Source organism: Hemitrygon akajei, chromosome 6 (assembly GCF_048418815.1).
Source record: "Hemitrygon akajei chromosome 6, sHemAka1.3, whole genome shotgun sequence".
Classification (NCBI taxonomy): domain Eukaryota; kingdom Metazoa; phylum Chordata; class Chondrichthyes; order Myliobatiformes; family Dasyatidae; genus Hemitrygon; species Hemitrygon akajei.
This window is the reverse complement of record NC_133129.1, coordinates 59,969,192-59,986,811: the sequence shown is the minus strand read 5'-3', so window position 1 is coordinate 59,986,811 and position 17,620 is coordinate 59,969,192. Positions and strand designations below refer to the sequence as shown.

The window sequence follows — 17,620 nt, the reverse complement described above, 5'->3', positions numbered from 1 at the left end:
TGAAAAGCTGCAGTTGTCTCTCAGTGTTTATCTGAGATAAATGAAAAGCTATTTTTCTATTTTAAATAAAGTATTTGTCAACCTCCAACATTTTTATTGTTTTAGAGACTAATGATAAGTGGTTTTATAAATAATTCTGAATCCTAGTCAGGGATTAGAGCCCACGCCAAGGTAGTTGCTCAAAGCAGCCAAATAAACTTTATGGAACAATGGCTGCATGTGTGACAGATTAAAATGTTAATTGTCAGTGATGTTCTTGCTGTAGAGATCTAATTAATCATTGATATTTAAGAAATGGGTGATTTTATCAACCTTTTAGTACATTAATAAGATCACAGAATATAATAGAATTGACAAGACACAAAAACTTAGATTGAGTGGTTAAAAAGACAGATGCTGTATAAAGCAGATAAATATGAGGTTATTTATCCATCTGGGTGTGAGAAACAGACACTCTGCATTTTATTTAAATAGTCTTGTGTTTGGAAGTGCTCATGTACAAATAGGCCTGGGTACCTCGTGCACCAGCCAAGAAGGCAAAAAAAATGCATCTGCGACCACAAGTTAAGATGGTAAATTATATTTTAACCTTCATAGCAAGAGGACCCAAGTACAAAGGCAAGGATGTCTTAAAAAAAATTAAACTAGGCCAAAGTGAGTTTACAGTTGGAGTACCAACAACACAACGTACCCCAGTTCATCTCATGGAAATTCACCCATGAAGTATTTAGAAATACTTCAAAAAAAGAGTAAGTATTCTCACTCCAAACCAATGCAGAACAAGTATTCCATCCCATTACATTTGTCAAAACTTAAATAAGTGCAAAGTTTATCTTTTCAACTTGTGTTTCTAGACAGAGGAGCAGATGAGTTGGCACTGCAGTACAGGAAATCACATTAAGGGCAGTTTTCTAGGAATGCAACATACTGTGATATGGGGTGGGGGACAGCTGTGTTGTGTGCAACCTTACTCAAAAAGGTAGATAGTTGTTATAGATGGTATTCAGTGAAAATTGACCAGAACAGCAGTATTACAATGTGAAGGGCAATGAGGTTTACTAGGTTGGTATTTACTGGAGCTTACAAGAATGAGATGCGATAGCATTGAAACTTACAAAATCCTGACAAGACCAGTGTTACTGCATGCAGGGAGGATGTTTCCTTTGACTGTAGTCTCCTTGCAAGGAGGCAAGACATTCAGGACTGAGATGAGAAATGTCTTGAGGCAAGACAGAGAGTGATGAACCTGTGAAATTCACACAGAGCAGCAGAAGCAAAGTTGCTTAATATATTTGAGGAGTTAGATCAGTTTCTAGAAGGAAAAAAGGCATCACAGGGTGTGGGGAGAAACTGGGAATGAGATCAACACACACAAAATGTTGGAGGAACGCAGCAGGCCAGGCAGCTCTATGGGAGGAGAAGTACAGTTGATGTTTCCAGCAGAGAATCTTCAGCAGGACAGAAGAAATAAAAAAAAAGATGAGGCGTAGATTTAAAAGGTGTTGGAGATGTGTCGTGATGTGGACACACTCAGGTTGGAGGAGCACCACCTTATACTCCGTCTGGATAGCCTCCAACCTGATGACATAAACATTGGTTTCTCAAACTTCTGGTATGCCCCAACCCATCCCCCACCTTCACTATTCCTCATCCTCTTTTCCCTCTCTCACCTTGCCTGCTCATTGCCTCCCTCTGGTGCTCCTCTCCCCTTTTCTTTCTTCCATGGCCTTTTGTTTTCTGCTATTGGTCTCCCCCCTTCTCCAGCCTTGAATCTCTTTCACCAATCAACTTCCCAGCTCTTCACTTCATCTCCCCCCTCTGTTTCACCTATCACCTTGTGTTTCTCTCTCTCCTCTCTCCCAGCCTTCTAAATCTACTGATTTTTTTTAAATCCAGTTCTGCTGATGAGTCTCGGCCTGAAACATTGTCCGTACTCTTTTTCCATAGATGTGGCCTGGCCTGCTGAGTTCCTCCAGTATTTTGTGTGTGTTTTGCTTGGATTGCCAACATCTGCAGATTTTCTCTTGTTTGTGACTGGGAATGCGATATTTAGTTGGATGATCAGCAATGATTGCCTTGAATGGCATGTAGGTTTGAAGGGTTGAACACACTAGTCCTGCTTTTAACAAACCTAGCTTTTGAAGGGTTGCAATATGAAAAGCTGTAGATGAACTATTGGCTCAATTTTGAATCTCAGGCTCTCATTCACTTTCACTCAATAATATTTTGAACAATGGTCACATTACTGAATTAACCACAAGGCCAGTAATGTAGTTTATTTAAGATACAATTTACATCAGTATAAATGTCATCATTCTTACTTAACTAAACAAGGCTTACAAATTATCTCCAATGGTTCTCAATTTGAAATTTTATTGAAAGGCTTTCAGAAACAGTAAGGAAAATTTTTTATTACAATACTGAGTGGATTATTTCACTGATTACAAGGGCAGCATATAAATTCCATGGATAACATCTCGTGTGATGTATGAACAGGAAGCTATTCTGTTTCTCAAGCAGTATGTCATTAGATTGGGTCATAAACATGACAAATAAAACCAAAAGATGCAATCATAGTAGTAGATTAAGCTACATTTTGGAGTATGGTTGATTCATTATAATGTGAGTAGTGTTGCTGTGGAGTATTTAAGAGAGGTTCATTCGATTCACTGGCAGGCAGCTTTCTCCTCATCTTGTGTAAAATGATGGTCGAGAGGGTATAAACTACAGCAATCAGTACCAGAGCTGCCAGAATCCCCACTGTAATCATCTCCAACAACGAGAGGGGCTCATCTGCAGAAGATATGTCAAAGACAAATTTTTCAAAACAATCAGTTGCAATTGAATGTATTCAGCTCTGAAGCTATGGCCGTTATTGCATTATTCAATGATACACATAATTAATGAGCTTCAATGTGGAACTGGTTCACTACAAATGCTGCTTCTTCATTAATAACTCCTTTTTGAATTGCCATGATTTATGGACAATAATACTTTGATTATCACCATCCAAGTCCTCAGATATACCAAAGGTACAGCTTGTGGCTCACCAGTTTTTACCATGTTTTTCTTCTACTTATTGGACTCCTGATTTCCGTGGACCTTTCAATCTAGTGGGGCCCCAATTCACGTTTTTTTTTTTTAATTCAGTGGGGCTCCTCCTTTTAACTGACCAGCTTCATTGGAAAATCTACCATAGTATTTTCATAACACGCATTGGGATATTAATAGGAATAATAGCCAAAGTATGGAAAATCTGTCAGCCCAAAAACACTAAGGCCCCATGCTTGCCAGATTATTAGTTTTATTATAGGTGGTAAATTCACATTGTAGTTGTTAGATCACTGGAACTTACTGGGCCTGACAGCATGTTACTCACTCAAAATTCTTCTTTTACGTGTTACTTGGCATTAAATACATTTTTATCATATTAGCTTTTAAGGTTACATCTGTTGTCAATGCTTCATTATTGAACATATTCTGCTTGGAGTTGTGTTGAAAGACAGTACTGGAACAGATTTTAATGAATAGTAGTAGAAATTTCTCAATACAAGCCTATTCGATATTGGTCATCATTTTAAAGATAAAAAAATATTGTCTGTGTATGACAGTGCTAAGCAAAATGTGATTAAGCATCAATCTAGAATGAAGACTGCACTCTGCTTCTCTGTCTACACATTCATCAGACTTGGTTTGCCAGCTATCTCTGATGGCCCTCTGAACCAGAACTGCTGTGATCACTTGCTCATTGGTACACCATCTGAGGAAGATGTTGACCTGAAACATTGATTGATTTCTTTAACCACAGGCCCTTGATGGCTGACATCTAACCAATTTTTCTGTATTTGATTCTGGAATGCAGCCCCATCCTAGGCCACTCACCACAGTCCACTTGCACCCAGTTCAATCACTCCTGTTTCACTTTGTACAAAATGTAAATCATTTCTATCCCATCCAGCACTATACCAAGAAATAATAGCCTCTTAACTAACTTCACCATTGTACCATCTTGGTACAGTAATCCTATAACCTCTTATGGAATTACTAGAGAGAATGACAAGAACAAAGTTACTAAATTATTGTCCATCTGTATACCTGGGCATGTTGTATTTCATTAGTTGAGGAGTACAGGCAACTTGCTTGGCCAGTTCATCACTGAATGAATAATGCTTAAGCTATTTCTCTACTGAGGAGACAATGTCATTTATACCAGGTGAAGTAAAATCCTAACTGAAAGCAACCAGTAACTAGAAGCAATTTCAAGATTTATAATAATCATATTCCTCATTGCCTTCATTCTTTTGAGACCAAACTTAATCTAGATAGCCATCTTAAGACATTGATACAAATCAGTGACTTTCCATCTAATGAAAAAAGAGTCACTCCTCCTCCCCTCTTTTTGTATTCTACACTCTGGTTTCTTGCCTCTTCTCAACTGCCCATCACATCCCCACCCCACCAAGTGCCCTCCTTCTCCCCTTTCTCCCAAGGTCCACTCTCGTCTTCTGTCAGATTCCTTCCTCCCCAGTCCTTTTACCTTTTCCACCCATCTGACTTCTAGCTCTACCCCACATTTTTATCCTGCTATCTTCCCCTTTTCTTTACAGTCCTGAAGGAGGATCTTTGCCCAAAACATTCATTTGCATAGATGCTGCCTGACCTGCTGAGTTGCTCCAGCATTTTGTACATGATGCAGTGAATTTCCTTATATTAGTTTCTTAGATTCTGGACTTTCACAAATAAATGCACCAAATGCTCAAAAAAAAGCTGCAATATCTTCATTAAAATAAAGAAACCTTTTAAGTAAACCATTATGCATAGACACTAATCTTCAATAATTTTAAAGATTATGTTTGATTGAAAAATGAATTAGCTATTTGATTTTTTTGTGACTTGAATGCTTAGATTTTTCCCATAACCCCATAGCAACAGATTTGTTAATAATTTCAAAATCAGCTTACTTGGCCATTCAACTTCGTAGCTGTAACCAAGGTATTCAGATGCTGGCAAAAACATTTCCAGATTTGTAACAGGTGGCCAGAAAGGAACCATATTGTATGCTCCATTATGGCCGATGGGAGCATGTTCAACTGGAAAGATTGATGTATCTGCAAGGGAAAGCAGTTTGATTTCATCAATACAAAGACATAAATAATGCAAAACTTTGGAGAGGGTACAGGTTTATTAGGATGCTGCCTGGATTAGAGAGTATTGGTTATAAGGAAAGGTTGGATACACTTGGTTTGATTTCCCTGGTAAGCCAAAGGCTGTGGGGGTGCAGAGGGGGTAGGCCTGACAGAGGTTTATAACATTATGAGAGGCATAGGAATATTAGCCAGTTAGAAATTTTCTTCCCCGGGGGAGGAAGGTTAAATACTAGGGGGGCATATATTTAAGGTGAGAGGAGAGAAAATTTATAAAGGAGATGTGCAGGGGAAGTTGATATTTTACACAAAGGGTAGATGGGTTGCCAGAGGTAGGATGGACACAGATATGACAGTAACACAAGAGTTTAAACAGACACATGAATATATGAAGAATGAAGATTATGGGTCATGTACAGGCAGAAAGAATTTGACATCATATGTGATACAGAGATTGTGGGCTGTAGGACCTGCTCTGTGCTGTAATATGCTACATATTAAACTCAAATGATACAGAATATAAAAAAAACTGCACCAAGATGGTACAATGCTGAAGTTAGTTAAGAGGCTATTATTTCTTGGTATAGTGCTGGATGGGATAGAAATGATTTACATTTTGTACAAAGCGAAACAGAAGTGATTGAACTGGGTGCAAGTGGACTGTGGTGAGTGGCCCAAGATGGGGCTGCATTCTAGAATCAAATACAGAAAAATTGGTTAGATGTCAGCCATCAAGGGCCTGTGGATAAAGAAATCAATCAATATTTCGGGTCAGCATCTTCCTCAGATAGTGTACCAATGAGCATGTGATCACAGCAGTTCTGGTTCAGAGGGCCATCAGAGATAGCTGGCAAACCAAGTCTGATGAATGTGCTGACAGAGAAGCTTATGGTAATGTCCAACCTTTCTGAAAGTCCCATGAAATAAAGAGTCTTAGAGAAATAAAACAGACACAGACCCTTCAGCCCCCAGGTACATGTGGACTTTCACACCCATTTACATTCGATCCACTTGTTTTTATTTTCCTCATACTCCCATCAGTTGCCCCCACCCAACCCTGCAGAGTTGACCGCTCCCCAATACACTAGGGGGGCACAATTAAACTAGCAGCCCACATCTTTGGGATGTGAAAAAAAAACAGGTGGCCACAGGGAAAATGTACAAATTACCTCAACCACCCTCCCACCCCCACCCACAGACAGCACCTGAGGTGAGGATCGAACCAGGTCTCTCGCACTGCGAGGCAGCAACTCTATCAGACGTGGATGCTGGGAAATGCAGCTCCAATAAATAAATAGATAAGTCAATACATCAATCACACAGTGTGTGATGGAATGCCCTGGGTGGCACCTTACCCAGGCAGAGGCAACATGATGAAGCAGCACATGAAGAGGAATCACTGATCAACACATAGCAGGCAATATTACCGTATGGGTTATTAGAATTGAGGTTAAAACATTCTTATGACAACGCCACAGATCTATTTAAGGTATGAGTAAATAAATAAAAGGCTTAGTTAACAGTATTTTAAAACAGTTATGTCATTTACCTGCTTTGCTTCTCTTCAACCACTCATCAAATATTGCATCAGTAAATGTATGCAACAACACAAAGATTGGGTCATTTGGGGACAAGTGAGTTTGTCCACCGGTTCCATTAAGAAACAAATGTGCCAGATTATGCAAACTGCGAACTGCCGGATTGTATGTTCCTGAAGGGTCACTATAACCTAGAAACAGAACACAATCACTTCAGAGTAATAGGATTTATAAAGATTGCACATTCCAGATCATTCTAACCAAACACAAGGTATCTGGTATAAAAGAGTGATGACAACAAAAGATATAATTTCTCTAAATGCAACTGATTTGCAGACTTAAATTATTTAATATATATTGCCCTAAATGAGAGTCCAAATGGATCTTTAGACTGTACACAACCCAAAACTAACTAAAGAACCCCTCGGAATGACTGCTTAAACTAAACCTTGAATCCCCTCTGCTATCTAATTTCTGAATGGATATTGAACCTACGAACACTACCTCACTGCTTTTTTTTTTAATTTTTGCACTACTCATTTAACTTTTATATACCTAGTTATTTCAGTTTTTCTTCTCTATTATATATTGCATGCACTATTGCCACAATGAAAACAAAATTATGACATATGCCGGTGATATTAAGCCCGATTCTGAATCTGATAAGTCTGGAGATGGCAAGGTTACAGATGTAAATCAATATTATACAGTGATGCAAGCAGTAAAACAGTGATCACTACATTATCTCCTCATTTCGTTGACTATCTTTCAGATAGCAGATACAAAAATAAGTGAAATAGATTCTTAGCACAATGAGTTAATACAAATTGAATTAATAGTTTAAGTGTAGCTGGTCAAACTTCTTTAGGACCAGTATGCAAAGTTATACAAGCAGATATAGTTAAAATTACTTTAATTATTTCAAATATGGGTTAATAGTTCTGTTATCTGAGGAATACAGATAGTTTCTAATATACTATAGAGACGTGAAAATTTTCAAATGGGTGGCAGGTTTATTTTTTCAAAATCTCAAGTGATCTAATTTAGCTTGCAGATGTCAAATTCTATGTCAAAGTAGCACTTCAGATGGGTCACATGTTCATTGTTGTAAAAAAAACATCATAGTCCTTAAATATAGGACTCAGGTGTCAAACTGAACGAAGGAAAATGAGAGCAAACACGAGGAAATCACAGATGCTGGAAATTCAAACAACAACACACAAAATGCTGGTGGAACACAGCAGGCTAGGCAGCATCTATAGGGAGAAGCGCTGTCGACGTTTCAGGCCGAGACCCTTCATCAGGACTAACCAAAAGGAAAGATAGTAAGAGATTTGAAAGTAGTGGGGGGAGGGGGAAATGCAAAATGATAGGAGAAGACCGGAGGGGGTGGGATGAAGCTAAGAGCTCGAAAGGTGATTGGCGAAAGTGATACAGAGTCATGATCAAGGGGTAAATAAGAGGAGGTATCGGAGAATTGTTGCTGTGCCTCGGCACAATTCCAATTCCAACCTCACTCCTACCGAACACTCTGCTCTCCGCTCCCTCCGCACCAATCCCAACCTCACTATAAAACCTGCTGATGGGGGGGGGGGGGGAGCTGCTGTTGTCTGGCGTACTGACCTCTAGCTGGCCGAGGCACAGCGACAACTCTCTGATACCTCCTCTTATTTACCCCTTGATCATGACCCCACTAAGGAGCACCAGGCCATTGTCTCCTATACCATCACCAACCTTATCAGCTCTGGGGATCTCCCATCCACTGCCACCAACCTCATAGTTCCCATACCCCACACTTCCCGTTTCTACCTCCTACCCAAGATCCACAAACCTGCCTGTCCAGGTAGACCCATTGTCTCAGCCTACTCCTGCCCCACTGAACTCATTTCTGCATACCTTGACACTGTCTTATCCTCCCTTGTTCAATCTCTTCCCACCTATGTTCATGACACTTCTCATGCTTTGAATTTTTTCAATGATTTTAAGTTCCCTGGCCCCCACCGTCTTATTTCCAGTCCCTATATACCTCCATCCCCCACTGAGATGGTCTTGAAGCTCTTTGCTTTTTTTTGGATCCCAGACCTAACCAATTCCCCTCTACCACCACTCTCCTCTGTCTAGCGGAATTAGTTCTTACTCTCAATAATTTCTCCTTTGGCTTCTCCCACTTCCTCCAAACCAAGGGTGTAGCCATGGGTACCGGTATGGGTCCCAGTAATGCCTGCCTTTTTGTTGGCTTTGTGGAACAGTCCGTGTTCCAAGTCTATACGGGTATCCATCCCCCTCTTTTCCTTTGCTACATCGACGACTGCATTGGCGCTGCCTCCTGCACGCATGCTGAGCTCGTCGACTTCATTAACTTTGACTCCAACTTTCACCCTGCCCTCAAATTTACCTGGTCCATTTCCAACACCTCCCTCCCCTTTCTTGATCTTTCTGTCTTCATCTCTGGAGACAGCCTATCTACTGATATCTACTATAAGCCTACAGACTCTCACAGCTACCTGAACTATTCCTCTTACCACCCTGTCTTTGCAAAAATGCTATCCCCTTCTCACAATTCCTCCGTCTCTGCCGCATCTGCTCTCAGGATGAGGCTTTTCATTCCAGGACGAAGGAGATGTCTTCCTTTTTTAAACAAAGGGGCTTCCCTTCGTCCACCATCAACTCTGCTCTCAAACACATCTCTCCCATTTCCTGCACATCTGCCCACACCCCATCCACCCGCCACCCCACTCGGGATAGGGTTCCCCTTGTCCTTACCTACCACCCCACCAGCCTCCAGGTCCAACGTATAATTCTCCGTAAATTCCGTCACCTCCAACGGGATCCCACTACCAAACACATTTTTCCCTACCCTCCTCTTTCTGCTTTTCACAGGGGATCGCTCCCTACGCGACTCCCTCGTCCACTCATCCCCCCCATCCCTTCCCACCGATGTCCCTCCTGGCACTTATCCTTGTAAACGGAACAAGTGCTACACCTGCCCTTACACTTCCTCCCTCACCACCATTCAGGGCCCCAGACAGTCCTTCCAGGTCAGGCGACACTTCACCTGTGGGTCGGCTGGTGTGGTATACTGTGTCTGGTGCTCCCAGTGTGGCATTTTATACATTGGTGAGATTCGACACAGACTGGGAGACCGTTTCGTCGAACACCTACGCTCGGTTCGCCAGAAAAAGCAGGATCTCCCAGCGGCCACACATTTTAATTCCACGTCCCATTCCCATTCTGATATGTCTATCCATGGCCTCCTTTACTGTCAAAATGAATCCAAACTCAGGTTGGAGGAACAACACCTTATATACCGGCTGGGTAGCCTCCAACCTGATGGCATGAACATTCACTTCTCTAACTTCCGTTAATGCCCCTCCTCCCCTTCTTGGACCATCACTGACATATTTAGTTGTTTGCCTGTTCTCCATCTCCCTCTGGTGATCCCCCCTCCCCCTTTCTTTCTCCTGAGGCCTCCCGTCCCATGATCCTTTCCCTTCTCCAGCTCTGTATCACTTTCGTCAATCACCTTTCCAGCTCTTAGCTTCATCCCACCCCCTCCGGTCTTCTCCTATCATTTTGCATTTCCCCCTCCCCCCACTACTTTCAAATCTCTTACTATCTTTCCCTTCAGTTAGTCCTGCCGAAGGGTCTCGGCCCGAAACATCAACAGCGTTTCTCCCTATAGATGCTGCCTGGCCTGCTGTGTTCCACTGACATTTTGTATGTGTTGAAGGAAAAAGAGAATGTGACCTCGAGATACAATAGACAATAGGTGCAGAAGTAGACCATTCGGCCCTTCGAGCCTGCACCGCCATTCTGAGATCATGGCTGATTATCTACTATCAATACCCAGTTCCTGCCTTGTCCCCATATCCCTTGATTCCCCTATCCATAAGATACCTATCTAGCTCCTTCTTGAAAGCATCCAGAGAATTGGCCTCCACTGCCTTCCAAGGCAGTGCATTCCACACCCCACAACTCTCTGGGAGAAGTAGTTTTTCCTTAACTCTGTCCTAAATGACCTACCCCTTATTCTCAAACCATGCCCTCTGGTACTGGACTCTCCCAGCATCTGGAACATATTTCCTGCCTCTATCTTGTCCAATCCCTTAATAATCTTATATTTTGCAATCAGATCCCCTCTCAATCTCCGTAATTCCAGCGTGTACAAGCCCAGTCTCTCTAACCTCTCTGCGTAAGACAGTCCGGACATCCCAGGAATTAACCTTGTGAATCTACGCTGCACTTCCTCTACAGCCAGGATGTCCTTCCTTAACCCTGGAGACCAAAACTGTACACAATACTCCAGGTGTGGTCTCACCAGGGCCCTGTACAAATGCAAGAGGATTTCCTTGCTCTTTTACTCAATTCCCTTTGTAATAAAGGCCAACATTCCATTAGCCTTCTTCACTGCCTGCTGCACTTGCTCATTCACCTTCAGTGACTGATGAACAAGGACTCCTAGATCTCTTTGTATTTCTCCCTTACCTAACTCAACACCGTTCAGATAATAATCTGCCTTCCTGTTCTTACTCCCAAAGTGGATAACCTCACACTTGTTCACATTAAAGATCATCTGCCAAGTATCTGCCCACTCACTCAGCCTATTGAAGTCATCCTGAATTCTCCTAACATCCTTATCACATGTCACACTGCCACCCAGCTTAGTATCATCAGCAAACTTGCTGATGTTATTCTCAATGCCTTCATCTAAATCGTTGATGTAAATCGTAAACAGCTGTGGTCCCAATACCGAGCTCTGTGGCACCCCACTAGTCACCACCTGCCATTCCAAGAAACACCCATTCACCGCTACCCTTTACTTTCTATCTGCCAACCAGTTTTCTATCCATGTCAATATCTTCCCCCCAATGCCATGAGCTCTGAATTTACCCACCAATCTCCTATGTGGGACCTTATCAAATGCCTTCTGAAAATCAAGGTACACTACATCCACTGGATCTCCCTTGTCTAACTTCCTGGTTACATCCTCAAAAAACTCCAATAGATTAGTCAAGCATGATTTGCCCTTGGTAAATCCATGCTGGCTTGGCCCAATCCTATCACTGCTATCTAGATATGCCACTATTTCATCTTTAATAATGGAGTCTAGCATCTTCCCCACTACTGATGTTAGGCTGACAGGATGGTAGTTCTGTTTTCTCCCTCCTCCTTTCTTAAAAAGTGGGATAACATTAGCCATTCTCCAGTCCTCAGGAACTGATCCTGAATCTAAGGAACATTGGAAAATGATTACCAATGCATCCGCAATTTCCAGAGCCACCTCCTTTAGTATCCTAGGATGCAGACCATCTGGACCTGGGGATTTGTTAGCCTTCAGTCCCATCAGTCTACTCATCACCGTTTCCTTCCTAATGTCAATCTGTTTCATTTCCTCTGTTACCCTATGTCCTTGGCCCATCCATACATCTGGGAGATTGCTTGTGTCTTCCCTAGTGAAGATAGATCTAAAGTACTTATTAAATTCTTCTGCCATTTCTCCATTTCCCATAACAAGAGATAAATGTATAAATATCTTAGTTAGTAATTATCAAACAGAAAGCATCATTGCCATCTGGTTACATGACCACCAGCACATACTGATGCACTGGAAGAGTATACATTGGTATTTTATCACATCTTTATTAGCTGCGTAATGAAAATACTTTCATTTTCAAGTCAGTTTTATCAGATATCTATGGAGGTGACCATCTCTCTGGATATTATGTCAATTACCATAAACCTATTTCTTCTGGTTGCACAACCTTTTAGCACTGGAATCAATTCCTCCTCTTTATTGCTGTACACATTAAGGGTGTGTCACCCTGCCTGAAGTGAGGTGCCCAAAATCGGATACAAACTGACATTTAACTAATACATTATAAAGGATTGGCATAACGTTCTTGCTTTCATGCACCATGCCTGCATAAAGGTAAGAATTGTGAAGACATTTTTAAAAGTTCTCAATTTGTCTTCAGCATTCTAAAAAGACATATGTACAAATGCTGATTTTGTCCTTGATGATAGTGGTAACATTTCATGAGCTTAGATGTTTAAGTACCATTTCTATGTAGAAGATTGCAGACACTTTGTGCTGATGTGAAGATGATGATTTCCTTGTGAAGTTGGTGGGCTAATACTCAACTAGGCTATTTTGTCTTGGGTACCTCATTGAAGATCAACTGATCCAAGCAAGTGGAGTGTATTCAATCTCATGTCTGACTTTGAGTCACTCACCACAGGATATCGAACTTCTGACCTTTTGGCCTTTTCAGTTTTGGTCCAAGATATTAATGACGGCAGCTCTGATGCTAATGAAAATCAAGTAGAGGTGCTTAATCTCTCTGTGGAAATGCCTGGCACCAATATACCCAGGTTCAGGACACAAATAAAAATCAATGTTGCAGTGGTCCTTATGCAAATCATTCCAGCCTGAAAACCATTCAGCATTAAATCCTAAGGAACGCACACAAATTGCTGGAGAAACTCAGCAGGTCAGACGGGGTTATAATCTGCTGCCTAATTCCATATCTTTGTTCTCCCAACCCATTAAATAAAGATTTTAATTTAGCTAACAAATTTTATGTGGCAATTATTTAAACTGCACTAACTTTAATAATATCACTACCTACAGCTAAGGTTATCACATGTTGTCTACTCCCTCCTGCTTTTGCTATACTTTGATGCTACCAGAACAGGAACATACATTTTGTCCCACAATCTCGTCAAGAATTGTGGTGAAGAATTAAATATTAGGAGATGGAGGCTCCAACAACCTCCACATTCAAATGATTTCAGAGTTAAGAATGCCAAAGGCAAAACACTGAAGTGCTAACAAACATCTTCAGTCAGATGTATTGGATGCTGACCGATCTCAGCCTCCCCCTAAGGTCCCTATTATACAGGAGAAAATTTCTGCTTGGTCACTTCCAATAATTGACTGTAAGAGGATCAACTACTGTTTGTTCTCATTTCCGAATGTTTACTTTAACGGAATTAGAACAAATTGTGCAGTGATGAGCTAAACCACTGACTGGTGCTTTCACTTGGATACTAAAGAAACATGTATCCCTTATATCTTTAGTCATGCATGAAGAATAGATTTGGAAGTTTATTTGGGAATGTGCCTGATCGGTATCCAAAATTTCTTCTCCTCAAAGTCACTAATTACCCATTAATTAGTTAACCTGCCAATTTTCATTTCAAAGTATCTGGAACAATTACCTCTAAAATTCACTGAATTTAGAACTCAAGGAAAAGTATTTTCACCTTCATTGTCCTTTTCTACAGCTACTCTGAACCTGTGGTTGATCTTTAACAGGTGCTTCCTCATTTTAAACAGTTCCTAATGCCCTGAACTAGACTGAACACCATCTCTCTGATTACATTAAAAATATTGCAATCAAGAGAGTTCTCCCAAATACACTTAAGAATTCCACCTTTAAAAAAAAAACATTCACAATACTGTTTTACAGCATCTACATTATTGTTGATGTTCTCCATTTTATGGATCCACAATTCTTGCATTTGTCTGAAACTTGCTTACAAATTTGACCAACTCTTCATCCCTTTCTCACAGTTTTGTTGTCAATTGTATACAGCATGTATCATGTGGCTTTATTATTCCACTTTCTTAATCAAATAGATTCTGTCTTCAAGTGTATACACTTTGTTACCATGCTGTAACTGTATGAAAGTCCTGCCATTCACACTTTTTCCTTCATACTAGGATTTAGATACAAGATTCCCAAACTTCCATTGTTTAAGCCCTTTTTCTATAATTTGACATAATAACACTGTTGCATAGGGAAATATCATTAGTTTATTCCACTTTACTACCACACCATCCAATTCTGCTCGCTACAGATCCATCTAAAAATGCATCATATTGTATTTTCTTCTATTCAGATCTCTCCTGTTACCGGCATCCAATCATTTAAACTTCCAATCTTGCCTGTAGTCTGTAGTGACAAGTGCTCGAGTTCAGAAGCACTGTGCTCACCTTATCTGTAGGTGCTGGTTCTTGTGTGTAGTTGATTGGATACCAACCAGGATGGGCTTGATTTTAAACTTAAGATAAACCCTTTCCATCATTGGGATAATTGTACAAATCACTATTCAAACATGCTTTAAATATGCTTACCTTCAACTGAATTTCGGAAACTTTCAGTTGAATTGGAGTAGAAAGGCGGCGTGTCATAAGTTGATATGTCTAAACATTGTGCTACATCCTGGGAATTGGGTAGACGTTGCACCAGTGGTCTGGCAACATTCCCACCTGGATTTCGGCGAATAGGGCCACCTTCAGTGCCTGGATGAAACAACAACATGGCTGCATTATGACAGATCCCCAATTTACTGTAAGAGAGGTACTCTTTCTATTAAGCAAAGAGTGTGATTGTAAGGAATAAACATGGTAGCTTGTCATTAACAACTTGTTTCCTTAGCCACTTTAGAAACAAAAAAGCAAAATAAATTATTGTCCAAAAGACATCAGAACAGAATTAAGCCATTCAGCCCATTGAGTCTATTCCACCACTTGATCATGGATCCTTCCTAACTCCATTCTCCTTATAATCTTTCATGACCCGACTTATCAAGAATCTAATCAACCTTGTCTTTAAATATTTCCAATCACTTGGCCTCCACAGCCATCTGTGGCAACAAATTCCACAGATTCACCACTCTCTGGCTAAAGAATTTTCTCCTCATCTCCATTCTAAATAGGCGCCTCTCTATTCAAAAGCTGTGTCCGATATTATAGGAAACATCCTCTCCACATCCACTCTACCCAGGCCTTTCAACATTCAATAGGTTTCAATGGAATTCCCCACTTATTCATCTAAATTCCAGTGAGTACAGGCCCAGAGCCATTAAATGCTCCTCATATGATAAGCCTCAAATGATATGGAATCATTTTCATGAATCTCTTTTTAACCCTCCCAATGTCAGCACATCCTTTCTTAGATAATAACCTTTTCTTGGACTGCTGACTACACTCCAAGTGAGGCCTCACCAATGCCTTATACAGATTTAACATTAAATCACTTTTTATATTCTAGTCCTCTTGAAATGAATGCTAACATCGCATTTACCATCCTTACCACTGACTCAACCTGCAAGTTAACCTTTTAGGAATCCTGCACAAGGATTCAGTCCTTTGTCAATGCAGATTTTTGGATTTTCTACCTGTTTAGAGAATAGTCTACGCTTTTACTAAAGTAAATGACTATACACTTCCCAACATGTCACTTCTTTGCCCATTCTCCAAATCTGTCTAAGACCTTCTCTTCACAAACAAGAGAAATCTGAGCAACACACACAAAATGCTAGAGGAATTCAACGGGCCAGGCAGCATCTAGGACAAGAGTATCATCGCCCAAAACATAAATTGTACTTAATCCATAGATGATACCTGGCCTGCTGAGTTCCTCTAGCATTTTGCGTTAATCAGAAAAGGCTCCCTTTATTCCCATTCCTTGGTTCCTGCCAATGCTCCAACCATGCTAGTATCTTTTTTTGTAATATCATGGACTCTTACCTTGCTAAGCAAGCTCCTTTATGGCAGTTTGTCAAAGGCCTTTTGAAAATCCAAGTACACAACATCCACCAATTTTCCTTTGTTTATACTCCCTGTTATTTCTTTGAGGAATGCCAAGAGATTTGTCAGACAAGATTTTCCCTCAAGGAAACCATGCTGGCTTTGGCCTATGTTATCACTTGCCAAGTACCCCAAAATCACATCCTTAACCATTGACTTCAACATCTTCCCAACCATTGAGGTCAGGCTAACTGATCTATAATTTCATTTCTTCTGCCTCCCTTCCTCCTTGAACTGGGGTGACATTTTCAATTCCTCAATCCTCTCAAACCATGCCAGACTCTTGATTTTTGAAAGATCATTGCTAATGCCTGAACAAGCTCTTTCAGATTATTCTGGTGCCAGCCATCTGGTCCAGGTGACCTATCTACCTTCAGACCTTACAGCTTCCCAAGCACCTTCTCCTGAGTAATAGCAACTGCATTCAATTATGCCCCCATACACACCCAAGTATCTGTCATACTGCTAGTGCCTTCCACAGTGAATTTTGATGCAAAATACTTCTTCAGAGGGGTTCCGGTGATGTCATCATCGAGAATGGCAGCTTAGGTCACTAGCTTCTCCAGAAAAACGCATATAAAGCCCTGTTAACCCATCAAATATAGTGTTTTTTGAAAGTATTTGAAATAATAAGAGGGGCAAGAATGGGGAAAGAGAATGGAAATAAAAAAAGCCACACTGTGGAGCCTGCAGCCGAGAGGAGTGCAGCGAGCGGCTCTCCTACCCCACCGCGTGCTAGTGAGGCAGATGCTGGGCCTCGTTCAAGCGAAGCGGCAAATATGATCGAAATTTTGAAAGAGATAAGGAAGTTCCAGAAAGATATAAAACAGCAGCTACATGATATTAAGTCAGAGCTCGCCAACGTCAATCAAAAAATAGTGGTGGCAGAGACTCGAATTGAGAAAGTGGAAGATAGCATTCAAAACGTGGAACGGATACTAAGTAAGACGATAAAAATATTAAATCAACAAGAAGGTAAACTGTTTGACCTGGAGGGAAGATCACGGCGGAAAAATATCAGAATATACAATGTTCCCAAAGGAGCAGAGGGCTTGTCTATGACGGAGTTTGTTGGAAAGTTGCTGTGGGACGCACTGAAGATACCCCTGACTATAGAGCTGGAAATTGAGAGAGCGCATTGTGTGCTCGTCCTGAAGCCTACTCGAGATAGAGCAGATAAGCCATGCTAAATAATAATTAAATTCCTTCGATACAGTACTAAGGTGGAGATTCTACGAAGGGCCTGGAGTAAGAAGAGGGTGTTTTTAAGACGATAAATTAATATATTTCGACCAAGATTACCCCCCTCCCCCGCGGTCCTGCAGAAACTTAAAGAATAC

General features: G+C 40.9%; 1 protein-coding gene across 1 annotated transcript in view; it reads right to left on the bottom strand.

Moving 5' to 3' along the window:
- Positions 1-2,224: 2,224 nt before the first annotated feature.
- Positions 2,225-17,620, bottom strand: part of tyrp1a (tyrosinase-related protein 1a) — a 41,744-nt gene continuing 26,348 nt past the window's right edge. Inside the window, exons 3-6 of the mRNA XM_073048410.1 lie at positions 14,823-14,990; positions 6,694-6,873; positions 4,962-5,108; positions 2,225-2,793 (exon numbers count right to left, since the gene is read on the bottom strand). Of these exons, the coding sequence (XP_072904511.1) occupies positions 2,585-2,793; positions 4,962-5,108; positions 6,694-6,873; positions 14,823-14,990 (704 nt within the window). The 3' untranslated portion in view covers positions 2,225-2,584. The remainder of the gene's footprint in view (positions 2,794-4,961; positions 5,109-6,693; positions 6,874-14,822; positions 14,991-17,620) is intronic.